The sequence below is a fragment of the Piliocolobus tephrosceles genome, chromosome 5, assembly GCF_002776525.5.
Source record: "Piliocolobus tephrosceles isolate RC106 chromosome 5, ASM277652v3, whole genome shotgun sequence".
In the NCBI taxonomy this organism is placed as follows: domain Eukaryota; kingdom Metazoa; phylum Chordata; class Mammalia; order Primates; family Cercopithecidae; genus Piliocolobus; species Piliocolobus tephrosceles.
Genome location: NC_045438.1, coordinates 63620603 through 63633985, shown reverse-complemented (window position 1 = coordinate 63633985; position 13383 = coordinate 63620603). Strand labels below are relative to the sequence as shown.

The 13383-nt window shown below is 42.2% G+C and overlaps 2 protein-coding genes across 2 annotated transcripts in view; one reads left to right on the top strand and one right to left on the bottom strand.

The window, feature by feature from the left end:
• Positions 1-9081, top strand: part of AFG1L (AFG1 like ATPase) — a 219225-nt gene extending 210144 nt beyond the window's left edge. Inside the window, exons 11-13 of the mRNA XM_023205967.2 lie at positions 1708-1848; positions 5914-6027; positions 8912-9081. Coding sequence (XP_023061735.2) covers positions 1708-1848; positions 5914-6027; positions 8912-9040 — 384 coding nt within the window. The 3' untranslated portion in view covers positions 9041-9081. The remainder of the gene's footprint in view (positions 1-1707; positions 1849-5913; positions 6028-8911) is intronic.
• A 3020-nt stretch (positions 9082-12101) lies between these two features.
• Positions 12102-12682, bottom strand: LOC111538545 (40S ribosomal protein S11-like). The gene has a single exon (XM_023205968.3). The coding sequence runs from the start codon at positions 12653-12655 to the stop codon at positions 12179-12181; it is 477 nt and encodes a 158-aa protein (XP_023061736.1). The 5' UTR covers positions 12656-12682; the 3' UTR covers positions 12102-12178.
• Between the last annotated feature and the right edge of the window lie 701 nt (positions 12683-13383).

Sequence of the window (13383 nt, the reverse complement as noted above, 5' to 3'; positions counted from 1 at the left end):
TCCCAGTTGATAAGTAGCAACTGAGGAGTCAGATCCAGGCCTTCCAGAGCCCTCACTCCCAGCTTCTCTATTAACATGTGCTCCTGGTCTGTATTGGGCTCAATAGCAGGATTCTCTTGGAAGGGAAGCAAGTTTAAACCAACCCCACCCCACTCCCAGAAAAACCCACAGCACACCGGAACCCTCCATGGCTGAGATGAGTGGCTTGTCTCAGCTAAGGCCAGGCACAGGGTCTGGAGGTAGAGGCTCTCCAGCCAGGGAAGGAAAATGGGAAGGGCGGAGGTTGCCTCCTCCTGGCCACCATTTGTTATCTGATTGGTGAGAAGAGATGGGAGGAAGGGGCACGGTCAGCACGTTTCCAGAGGACTCAGGTCATTCTTGGTGCTCGTTGTCTCTGGTTTTGTGCCCATTGCCTAGGTCCCATAATTGCTGCATCCTTCTTAGAACTGCTCTCTATGTAGGGAACCACTTCTCCAGAACCTAACTCTCTGGATTTACTTGTACCTCCCCACACCTCCATGCAAATTCTTCTTTCCTGAGCATAACTGATTTCAGCTGGTTGGTAGGACAGTGGTAGGCTTCAGTGAATGGACAAGGGTGAGAATGACTCTCCTCCTCCTCACGGTTTCCTAATTCTCCCAGGAATATCACCTTATCAACATTTCTGAAAGAAGTTTCATGCAAAGGACTTCCCAAATGAGATAGACATTTCTGGACAGGGAGGGGTAATGATGGATTCTGCCAGAAACTGAGGAGGCTCAGCCACCTGTGTCCTAGAGGTCGGTCAGGGTGACCCAGAAGCTTCCAGAGGAACTTCAGAGCAGCTCCTGGGCCACTCAGTCTCTGCCTTCTCCTGACTCCAGCAGGGCCAGAAACACTCTCCCGACATTTGCTCATTTGCTGCTCACAGAGTACAGTCATCCCCAGGCAGCTTAAAATGAGCAGAGGTAACATTTCCTGGGAGTGTTCCTAACCCCAAATAGTGTGTTTGCAGATCGTGTTCCTAATGTTCAGGAGTTAAATTCATGTTTCAGAAACAAGTGCTTTACATCTGTAGGTGGCACTTTTATGAATAATATTGTGGACCTTGAGTCCCAAATTCTCCTCGTGTCGAGAGGCAGTGCACTGCCTCCAGTTATTCTGGAGCTCTCATCTGCTCCTGCGCATTTAAGCCCTTCAGTATTTCCTACAGAGGTTAGCAGTGTTACACTTGAGTAATTGTACCTTAAATTAAACTAAAAATAATTTCTGATGATTTTCATACTGATGCACAGTCTTTATTTCAAAATGGCAGTATGATCTTCAGCATGCCGTTATCAAATAGCTCCATTGACCAATACTGGCAGTTTGCAGTTGAGTCACAGGAAGGATTTATTAGGACATGTTTAAAGTGATATCATAGAAATAAAAATATGGACAGAGACCTAAAGACTACCAGCTAAGGCTGTGGCTAGAGATATTCTTTAACTCCCCACCACACTCTTGTCTTCTCTCTTACCCCTTTTTTACATCACTATTAAGGCAACACAGTGTACATTGTCTGTGTCCTTAGCCTACTCTGAAAACACTGCCCCATTTGGTCAAGTTACCCAAAGCTACCACCTGGATCACACCGTGACAAGAAAGAGGTGTTTTCACACTAAACCAATCCAGAGGCAACCAGAATTGATTTATTTTTTAATTTTCTTTATTTCATTTTAATCATAGCCACTTGGAGCCAGTGATTATTTGGAACTATCAAAGAATTTTGATACAATATTTTTACGAAACATTCCGCAATTTACTCTGGCAAACAGGACTCAAGGTCGAAGATTCATAACTCTCATCGATAACTTTTATGATCTCAAGGTAAGGATGTAGTACATTTTCTTAAAACTAAACACTTTGTATTGTGGAGCCAAATTGCCTGGGCTGGAATCCTGACTTAATGTACTTCTATCACTTACTTCACCTCTTTGTGCCTCCATTCCTTCATGTGTGAATTGGGGATGATAATATTATTTACTTCTGAGGGTTGTTGCGATGACTAAAAAGGCAAATCCATGTAAAGCATTTAAAACATTTGGCACAAGCTGAATGCTGTATAAGCACTATGAGTAAAGCAGCAGTAGTACTATAGTAAAACTCCCATCACAAGACGCTCTGCTGTGTGAATGAATGATTACATCATTCTACCAAACAGCTTATATGCTTTATCTATCACATTCTGAAACACAATGTCTTGCATAGACTGAATGCTCAATAAGTATTTGTTGCATGAATAAATGATTGCACTGATAGAATAATGCATGAGCAAGCCAGGTGTGATGGCTCATGCCTATCATCCCAGCACTTTGGGAGGCCAAGGGAGGATTGCTTGAGGCCAGGAGTTCAAGACCAGCCTGGACAGCATAGCAAAATCCTAGCTCTACAAAAAATAAGAAAAGTAGCTGGGTGTGGCGGTGTGGGCCTGTCATCCTGCCTAGTTGGGAGGCTGAGGTGGGAGGATTGCTTAAGCCCAGGAGTTCAAGGGTACAGTAGTGAGTCATGATCATGCCACTGCACTCCAGCCTTCCAGCCTGGGTGACAGAGTGAGGTCCTATCTCTCAAAAAAAAAAAAAAAAAAAAAAAAAAAAGGAGGAGGAGGAGGAAGAGGAAGGAGGAAGGAAGAGAAGGAGAAGGAGGAGAAGGAGAAGAAAACAAATGAGTGGATGACTAGAGGACCCTTCTGAATACTGAAGCTCTTCTCTCTCCCTATGACCCAGAAGCCCCAGTAGCTAGCATTATTCCATCTTGTTGTTTGTTTGTTTTTAATCCATATGTTTTAGCATGAATTGCCAAGCCATGGCCCATTCATCAAAGGAGCATAGCCTAGTGGTTCAAGAGTGGGCCCTGGGGTCAGGCTGTCTATCCTAGAGACCGTCTTAATCTCTCTGAGCTTCAACTGCCTTTTCTAGAAAAAGCAGATAATAATGGTACTTATGAAGTTGTTGTGAACATTAAATGAGCATGTAAAGCACAAAGAATGTTGTCTGGCATATGGTATGCTCTCAAAGGTGAGCTATGAATAGAATGTATCTGTAAATATAGATTCATAGCAAAAGTACATTTTGAAATTAGAGTTAATTTAAATATTATTTTACCAATAGATACACTTTTTTCTCCCTATTCTTTGCACAGAATTAGAGCAGTGATTCTAAATTGAAGGGACTTTGTGGGAAGGAGATAAGCAACAGAATCTGCCAGGAGGGAGAGGTGATAATTTAATGTTTCATTTGCTCATTCATTCTGTAAACTTCATCATGCCAAACACTAGAAATTCAGTGGCAAGTGAAACTAGATGGTGCCTGCCTTCAAAGAGCTTAGATAGCCTAATACCAGAGAAAGGTGATTCAGCTGTCCACGGAACTCAATGTAAAATCACCACTGTGGGATGACCTCTTAGAGAAGGAGGCATATGGTGCTGTGAAAGTCTAGCGGGGAGAGTGCACTGATCTATGGGGTGGGAAATCCTCTGAGGGCCACCTGTGGCAGAACCATCTGGCCTACTTAAAAATCCAGATTCCAGGCCGGACGCGGTGGCTCAAGCCTGTAATCCCAGCACTTTGGGAGGCCGAGGCGGGTGGATCACGAGGTCAGGAGATCGAGACCATCCTGGCTAACACGGTGAAACCCCGTCTCTACTAAAAAATACAAAAAACTAGCCGGGCGACGTGGCGGGTGCCTGTAGTCCCAGCTACTCGGGAGGCTGAGGCAGGAGAATGGCGTAAAACCCGGGAGGCGGAGCTTGCAGTGAGCTGAGATCCGGCCACTACACTCCAGCCTGGGCGGCAGAGCGAGACTCCCTCTCAAAAAAAAAAAAAAAAAAAAAAAAAAAAAAAAATCCAGATTCCAGAGCTCACCCACCCCCACCCCAGCAAATGAGTACCAGGCATGGGGCCAGGAACTGCATGTTCTCATATTTCTCAGGTGCTTGCTATAAACGCTGAGAAGAGTGAGGGCTAAACTCTACGCACAGAATGAAAGGGGTAACCAGCATGGGGAGTTTGCAGCAACGGCTCCGGGATGGGCCGAGTGTGAAAGGCAGCAAGTGTGGCTCTGACGCAGAAGCTGAGGGAAGGCCACCTAAGGGAGTGCTATCAAAAGCTGCTGTGTGTCCCTGTGGAGCCCACACACGTGTGACCAGGGAATCTGGAGAGGCAGGAGGCTGAGGACGCAGAGCTTGGGGATGGAGGCCCATCAGCTGTGAGTGGTTTGCCTTCCACAGACTTGACTCTACACTAATGGTGGGGAGGGCAGGGGTGGAATGAAGGGCAGGGGCCTGGAGGCTGCTGTTTTTACAGGACTAGGCTTCAAGAAGAAAACGACGGAGGGGCATAATTAGGATGGCTCATAGTGGAGGATTGAGAGACTAGTTATTTTGATATTTCAGCTAGGAATGCCTTAGAGAAAGCTTATGGCCCCCAACCCCCAGTCCTACCCCCAACCCTACCTCACCCCCACCTTTTCACTTCTTAATTGAAGGAAAAAAGAATTAATCTGGCAATATGATGGAATACTCAAACTACCCTCCTAACATTCCCTTTAACTAAATCACTCATTTAGAGATTACACTCTTTATTAAAGTGTAGTCAAAACCATTTTATTTCAGAAATTGGGAGCATTAAACAGACATTATTCTATAATGTACTCATGGAGATTTGTGAAAGAAGGATATTCCCATGTAAATAATGAAAAAGTGTCTTTGATTAAAATAACTTATAAGAGGAGGTAGAAGGCGATTTGGATATGGAAAATCTAGTGTCAAATGTCAACACATGATTTTTAAGTACTGGTGTATTATTATTTAAATAATGATTTTAAAAGATAGTTATGAATCCTGAAGACAAATTCAGGACTTTTAAAACATCAAAAAGAATATGTTTTGTATTTAAACTAGTGGATATAAAAGCTGTTTCCAATATATGATTACATATGAACACTCACTCAAATACTTACATAATCAAGAGATATTAATGTAAATCTTAGTCTTTTTGAAGAAGGTCCTAGCAGGATGCTAATATCACTGGCCTAATTAGAATAGCAATGCACTGAACTTAGCAGTCTGCTGTGCAGCAAAAGGGTAACTAACCTCTTCACAGTGTCTCTGGGGAGCATCTTAGGTGCACAGACCAGCTCCAAACAGCCAGGTATAAATGTCAACATCACAGTGTAATTATCTTAGTCAGTATGTGGTGCTATACAAAATACCATAGACTGGGTAATTTATAAATAATAGGAATTTATTTCTTCCAGTTCCAGGAGGTCTGAGATCAAGGTGCCAGCAGGTTTGGGTGTTTGGTGAGGGCTACTCTCTGCTTCAGGATGATGCCTTGTTGCCGCCAGAGGGCACAAATGTTGTGTTCTTGCATGGTGGAAGGAATGGAAGGCAAAAAATGGTGAACTCCCTCCATCAAATTCTGTATAAGGGCACCGAATCCCATGGGTGAAGGCAGAGCCTCATGACTCAATCATATCCTAGAGGCCACACCTCTTAATCCTGTTGCATTGTGGAGTAAGTTTCAGCATGAATTTTGGATGGGACAAAAACATTCAAACCAGAGCAGTAATGGAAAAAGCATTGGACTAAGAACTGAAGATCTGGGCTGACGTCTTGAACTGAGTCCTGTCCAGCCCTGAAGTCTCCCAATAAACCTTTGTGCCCTACTTCACAGGGTGGTAGGAGTTGTGTGGAAATATTCTGAAAAGTACTGTGCAGTTTTAAAGTACTGCTTTAAAGAGATAAACAATTAGGAAAAAAATATATGGATGTCTTAAAAGCAAAGATCTAAGCTTCTGTATGTGAAAAACAGATTTTTATTTTGTGAGATTTTTCTTACCTTCAACTTGTGAAATGTAAGGAGTAACACATTTACTCATTTTCTTCTATTTCAGGTGCGTATAATTTGCTCTGCGTCGACTCCTATATCAAGCTTATTTTTACATCAACATCATGACAGTGAGTTGGAGCAAAGCAGAATACTGATGGATGATTTGGGGCTGAGCCAGGTAGGTGATATTACCATAATCTCTTTTTATTGTAAAACAGCTTAATTGTTTTTGGTTTGATGCATGGCTACATTTTGAAGAAGAAATGCAGTGTATAGTTAACCATTGATTTGCTGCTTCTCCTGTAAGCCTGTGTAGCAAATTTATCATTCTCAGTATCACTAAATATAGAAAATTATAAACTTACAGTGGAGGGAATCTTAGTGGTCATGTAGTTCAGTGCTCCATTTTGCATGTGATAAAAATGAAGCCTAGAGAGGTGGACTAAGGTGCCCACAGTCACACTGCTGAATAACGGTAGGCCAGAGCTGGATGCCAAGCCACCTGTGCCTGGTTCTGGGCTTGCTCTGCTATACCATGCTGCCCTTTCTGGATATCTTTCTAAATGATTGCTGGATTTGTAGAATGCATGATACAGTATCCAAGCATGTGGGCTGGCTAGTTCAGGACCATGGAGTGCCTAGCAAGGCCCTGGGCTTGAAAAGAAATCCCTGATTGATCTCCCTACCTCCATTCTGCAAAAATGTATGGAGTACCTGTGGGTGCCAGGCTCTGGGGACACTCTGTAGGGAACAAACAGACGCTAGCCCAGTTTTTCTGGAACTTGGAGTCTGGTGATTCACCCCAGGCCAACCAGAAGTGATTTTGCATTTTCTCCTTCTGTAAGAACGTTACGGGATGTGTTTCTTCTCACCTATCAACAATTGAAATATTAGTCAAAAGTTTACAACTATCAACACTCACCCCATGAGGAGAGCCCAATTCTTCCCGCCCCACAGGTGAAAGACTGCCTGGAACAAGGAAACAATTCCTTATCAACCTGAGTAGAAATGAGGCATTTTCAGGAGTTTGGGAGAATGAGGCCTGTTCAGAAAGTGAACTTTCCAATGTGATGACTTAAACCTATGTGTATATCTTAGTCTGCTATAACAAAACACCATGAACTGGGTAGCTTATAGGCAACAGAAATTTATTTCTAACAGTTCTGGAGGCTGGGAAGTCCAAGATTAGGGTGCCATCTGGTGAAGGCCCACTTCCTAGTTCATAAGCCTCTGTCTTTTCTGTATAAACCTCACATGGTGGAAGGGGTGAGGGATCTCTCTGGGGCATCTTTTATAAAGGCATTAATCCCATTCATTAGGGCTCCACCCACAAGACCTAATCAACTCCCAAAAGCTCCGCCTCCAGTACTATCACCTTATGGGTTAGGATTTCAACATATGAATTTTGGATGGACACAAACATTCAGACCATAGCAGTGTACAAATAATCAGCTGCTTATAAATCTCTGTACTAGGATCATTTGAAATGTTGGTTCTCCACGAACAATATTTACATCCAAATACTGTCTTTGACAATTTGAAAGAATACACTTGAAGAGCTACATCAGCTCAGTTTCTAAAGTCCTTTACATCAGGGCCCCCCAGCCCCTGGGCCACAGACTGGTATTGGTTTGTGGCCTGTTAGGAACCAGGTCTCACAGCAGGAGGTGAGCAGTGGAGGAGCAAGCATTACCACCTGAGCTCCGCCTCCTGTCCCATCGGCAGCAGCATTAGATTCTCAGAGGACCGCAAACTCTCTTGTGAACTGCATGTGCAAGGGATCGAGGTTGCACGCTGTTTATGAGAATCTAATGCCTAAGATCTAAGGTAGAACAGTTTCATCCCGAAACCATCCCCCTGCCCCCGGTCCATGGAAAAATTCTCTTCCACGAAACTGGTGCCTGGTGCCAAAAGGTTGGTAAAATTTACATCATTGGCTCTTAAAATTTTTTTCCCCTAGGCTGGTGCAGTGGGGTCATTCCTGTAATCCTAGCACTTTGGGAGGCCGAGGTGGGCAGACTGCTTTGAGCTCAGGAGTTTAAGACCAGCCTGGGCAACATGGTGAAACACCATTTCTACAAAAAATAAAAAATTAGCCAGGTGTGGTGGTACACACCTGTAATCTTAGCTACTGGGGAGGCTGAGGCAGGAAGATCACTTGAACCCAAAAGGCAGAGGTTGCAGTGACCCAAGATGGCACCACTGCACTGCAGCCTGGGTGATGGAGTGAGACCCTGTCTCAAATTCCCCTAGGATCAAGACAAAGTAAGCTCAGCAAATGGAGCCAATCATATATGAAGAAATCAGGGAACGTGACCTCAGGGCCATGAAGGTTCACAATGAATCAGTGGAGAAGATGGACTTAGGGATACAGAATTTTTCTCTGAAGAAGCATACTAGCAAACCTCTAAGGAAAGAGAAAAATTCCAAGCCCACTTAGTGCCCACGAGTCCGTGTTGGTGTCACTAGTCTGGGATTACCAGCCTCATAGAGACAGGGCTTCCCAACTTGGTCCTAGATGGTGGGATCAGTTGTCCCAGCAGCTGAAGCCTAAAAACAGCCCTGGCTTTCAGCCCTGGCTTTTAGATCCCAGGCACATTCTCCAGAACCCAGACCCACTGTTCATTCGCATTTGCTTTCCTTTAGTCATTGGTTGGACTGGAAAAGGCTCTCCACAGGTTTGTCCTTAGGGCCTCCCCGTTAGGCACTGGGACCCTGTCTGGAGGCCTACACCAGCCTCTTTCTGGTTTCTCAGAACTACTGTTTTTTTTTGTTGTTGTTGTTGTTGTTGTTGTTTTAACATTACTTATTTCTGGTGTACAATTCTGGAGAAAGTTTTCCCTTTAAAGTTTTCTCTCTGATAATTTGATGTGTTTACTGCCTAGCAGTTTAAATTGGTTGACTCTCTAGTCTCATTTAAGGGATTGTATATGAAAAAAAAAGTTATAAAAAAAGGCATAATCTAAACCGGTAAGCCTAAAAACGTTTTTTAAACTTATGCTTAGGTTTTGTAAATTTTCATTTGTGATGGCTTTAATTTAATTTGTTTGTTTTATAACCAGGATTCAGCAGAAGGACTCTCCATGTTTACCGGAGAAGAGGAAATCTTTGCATTTCAGCGCACAATTTCCCGACTCACAGAAATGCAGACTGAACAGTACTGGAACGAAGGAGACAGAACCAAGAAGTAACTGTCACTTTCACATAAATAAAACTCTAGACAAATGGTTAACGCAGGCAGAACTCCTTATTGTGAGACTTGAAGGAATCATTTTCTCATCATTAATTATGCACTTTGTCCTCTGGACCATTTTAATCTAAAATTGCTGTCAAAGATCTAGTGGATTAGTAAGTTAAACACTTAACATTTCTAGGTCTACTTTTTCTTATTTGGCCTTATTTCTGCACCATGAAATTAAAATCATCATTCCTGAAGATGAATGTAGGACCAGACATTTTAGCTTCACATTAAACCACCTGAATGAACCTTGAATGCACAAGTAAATGCAAGACGTCTGGACGCCTTCAAGCTTTGGCTGCATGGTGGTGGCACGTTAGAAATCCATCTTTTATAACAGGGGAGAAATGCCCTATGTTTCAATTCAAAACAAAGACAGTTTTCCAATCTGATATAAACTAAAAGGGATAATATTTTAGAATATGGGCTTATATGTGGGTTTTTTTTTTTTTTGGTTATGAATTATAGTAAATGTCGCAGGCCTTCAGATGTCTACATAATGAAAAGATATGTTTTTAACCCTGAGATCAAGCTTAGTAGGCAGGACTTGATCTCAAGTGGTCACAGAGTTTTCTAAAAAAAAAAAATTGAGAATTATAATGGGATCAATTAAGGAGCAAGTGTCAAATTCCAGCCAACAGGCAGATCTGCAGGCAGAACTACCAACTCTGCAACCAGGAATGGGGACCAGTGAGAGAGTGTGGGCGGGGGGGTGGGTGTCAGAGTCATAGGCACTCCATCAGCAGAGGAGACTCCCGCTCACATGAGGCCGGCTGGACCCCAGTGGACAGCAGCCTCCTTCCCACTGTTCACAGACACTTGCTCTCCTTGCTGCATGCTGCCCCCACCCTTGCTGCCGACTCTGCCATGAGGTGGACCTAATAGGAAATAGGAAAGAACGCCTGACAAGCCTGCTTCAAAGGAAATCTGATTTGTCCCTCACTGAGCTCATTTTTTGCTTCTTTGAGTAAAACCTGGCTTTACTAACTATTGTCACAAAGTGGATCTTTGGCTGTGGATGAGTGTGAAAAAAAAAGAAAAAACATAAAATCCACAAAATCTAGTGAAAATTAAGCATTTAGGGGAAGGTAAGGCAGAGGTAGGTCAGTTCAGTGATTACAGTGGTCAACATAAGTAAGCTCTTTGAACCTATTTGATTTATTATTTATTTATTTATTTATTTTTAATTTTTATATCTTGGCCACTCCAGCCATCTCCTGGCAGGTGCAGTGTGGCATGGCATGGCCCTGTTTAATTTGTTAGTCAATAATCCATCACAGTAGTCTCTTTTAGACATTAACCTAATTAAGGCAAGCAGATAGATGGATGAGTACCCAAGCCAAGAGAAGAGGTTATTTAAATTAAGCCTTCTGTCAACGAAATGTGGTTTAAAGATATTTTTATTGAAGTGAAACACAGTAATTTCAAAGACGTTAAGTAATAGGGAAGAAAGATGGGAAATAACCACTTTGTGCCAGATTTAATGCTACATATTTACATTAGCTCAATTAAAAAAAATAGTCCTAGAAAGTGAATATTATAATCCCTGTTTAAAATAAGAAAACTGAGGCTTGGGAAAGTTAAGTAGCTTGACCTGAGATTCACAGTTTACAACTACAGAACTCATGTACTATATTTTATACCACACTGTCTCTTACTATTTAAAACAAAAAGAGAGATTGTTTTAAAAATTGATTTAACTCAGTGAATGAAGTTGAAGATAAATTTACAACAGAACCATTGATTTGAACTCAGTAAATATAAAATGTTTAACTTTATTCTTTAGATCTTAGCTTTTTACTTTTCCCATTCCTTTGGTAATTATTCTGTACCTTAATTTTTTAAAAAATAATGTGAATGGATAGATAGATAGATGGACAGTATGACCGACAGACAGAACTGTCCCTGAGTGTGAGTGTATGTAGGAGAGTCCTCCTCTTCTACATACTTTCATAACTTTTATAACTGTTATGTTATAAAAGTTCATTTGAGGTCAGATATTGGGAATAAAGTTTCATTTTTCCATAGAAACAATCATGTAATGTTAGTTGGGGTGCTGTCCCAATGTGTAGGAGCCTATGTAATTCTCAGTGTAGCTTCCCTATAATGTCATTTTGGTACAAAAGAACTTAAACCCTGAGGGAAAAACTGTAGCTCAGGCTCCACCTAAGTAACTGGAGCATGTGTCCACTTCTGTGTCCCCAATCTGCAGTCTTCTTCCCCAGCTCCAGGGGCCTGGTGGGACTGGCTACAGTGTAAGAGGCTCTTTGAGCTGGGAGAAGGGTTTATGCAGAAAGTGGGGCTAGAAGGCTTTGGCTGGATCTCTGGAGGGGAGGAAGGAGTTCCAGGGTGGCTGGAAATCTACAAAGTTTATTTCATAAAATAGCATGCAAGAAAAAAACGCAAGTATTCAAGAATAGCCATCACTGGGAAACAGTATGGTAGCTCTACTAAAAGAAAAGTAATGCCAACATGAAACGCAACCCCTAGATTGGAGAGCAACATTTCAATTTGTCTTTCTTCCAAGCCCTGCCCCTATTACATTCTCAGCATTCCAGTCTTTCTCCCTAGAAGTCTCTCAGCAAATGCTCTTTTTTTGAAATGCTTTAAATGTATACTTTGAGATGGAGGTTTGAGCTGAGTACTGCTGTGGAAAGCTCCCATTCAATTCAAAACACAGAGGGGGGATGTCTTTAGAGTCAGGAGAAAACACCATGTGCCAAGGGTGCTCTCCAAACTGATCACTGGTTCCCAGACTTAACAGAGGTCAAGCAGAGGAAAAGGAAAGCTTTCCTTAGAGAAGAAAAAGAAAAATCTTATCACTTCTCATATTTCTTTACGCAGTGTATGAGCTTATTTGCTGATATCACTAATCCTGAGATGAAAAACAGGATGGACTTAAGTAATTTTTAACCTATTTCTGAGGCCAAAAAGACTGCAGCATTATTTTAATCAAATTTATGCCTTTTCAGTGGGACTTCAAATTTTAATAATAAGGCAATACTTTTATCTTCTTTTTTTTTTTTTTTTTTTTTTTTGGGAATGAGAAAATAACTTTATTGCATCGTGGGTAGCAGGCCAATGTCCAGCCTCAGAACTTCTGGAACTGCTTCTTGGTGCCGGCAGCCTTGGTGACCTTGAGCACGTTGAAGCGCACTGTCTTGCTCAGGGGCCGACACTCGCCCACTGTGACGATGTCACCGATCTGGACGTCCCTGAAGCAGGGGGACAGGTGCACAGACATGTTCTTGTGGCGCTTCTCGAAGCGGTTGTACTTGCGGATGTAGTGGAGGTAGTCTCGGCGGATGACAATGGTCCTCTGCGTCTTCATCTTGGTCACCACACCAGAGAGGATCCGCCCTCGAATGGAGACATTACCAGTGAAGGGGCATTTCTTGTCAATGTAAGTGCCCTCAATAGCCTCTTTGGGTGTCTTGAAGCCCAGACCGATGTTCTTGTAGTACCGCAGGAGCTTCTCCTTGCCAGTTTCTCCTAGCAGGACCCTCTTTTTGTTTTGAAAGATGGTCGGCTGCTTTTGGTAGGCACGCTCAGTCTGAATGTCCGCCATCTTCCCGGCCGGCCTGAAAAAGGAAAGGCTTTTATCTTCTTAATGTATATATATTTCCTGTACTTACAAGTGTGCAAATAACATAATTTTAAAATTAGTTGGAATATTGAAAAAAATTAAAATTTCACTTGTAAAATAAGTGGATGTGCTCATTCATATCCACTTATTTATTTAAGAAACACATCATGTTTTCTGTGTCCTGGGCATGGTTCTATGTGCTTTATAAATAAACTCTTTCGATCCATATAACAGTCTTATGAGATAGGTGCCATTATAATCATTTTATAGACAGGGAAGCTGAGACACGGAACACAGCTAAAGCAGAATCCTGAATTGCTAAGATATACGCTGAAGTCAATAAAATTAGCAAAGTGCTAGCATATTAAATTTTCCATTTCATCGCCTCTGTCCTGAAAACAGTATTGCTGGTCCATGTAACTGGAACCTACACTTGACGGCTGCTTTATCTGAGATTAAAAACATGCAGAAGGATTGGGTGCCTGGGTCCCTGACATTTGGGTTCCTGATCAGTTACGGGAATCTGTCTTGCAGCAAGTCTGTAAGTTACCTTTATTAGATTTACTAATCTCAACAGACGTCACTTGCTGGTAGGAAAGGATTTTCTTTGGAAATGAGTTTATAACTTCTTATATAATCAGAATTAAGATGAATGTTCCCTATTGGCATATAGCAGTTCATTTTTCTGGAATAGAAAATTACAAATGTTA

Bases quoted from the DNA above. Each gene is read 5' to 3' on its own strand.
- LOC111538545 (XM_023205968.3), bottom strand. From the start codon at position 12,655: ATGGCGGACATTCAGACTGAGCGTGCCTACCAAAAGCAGCCGACCATC.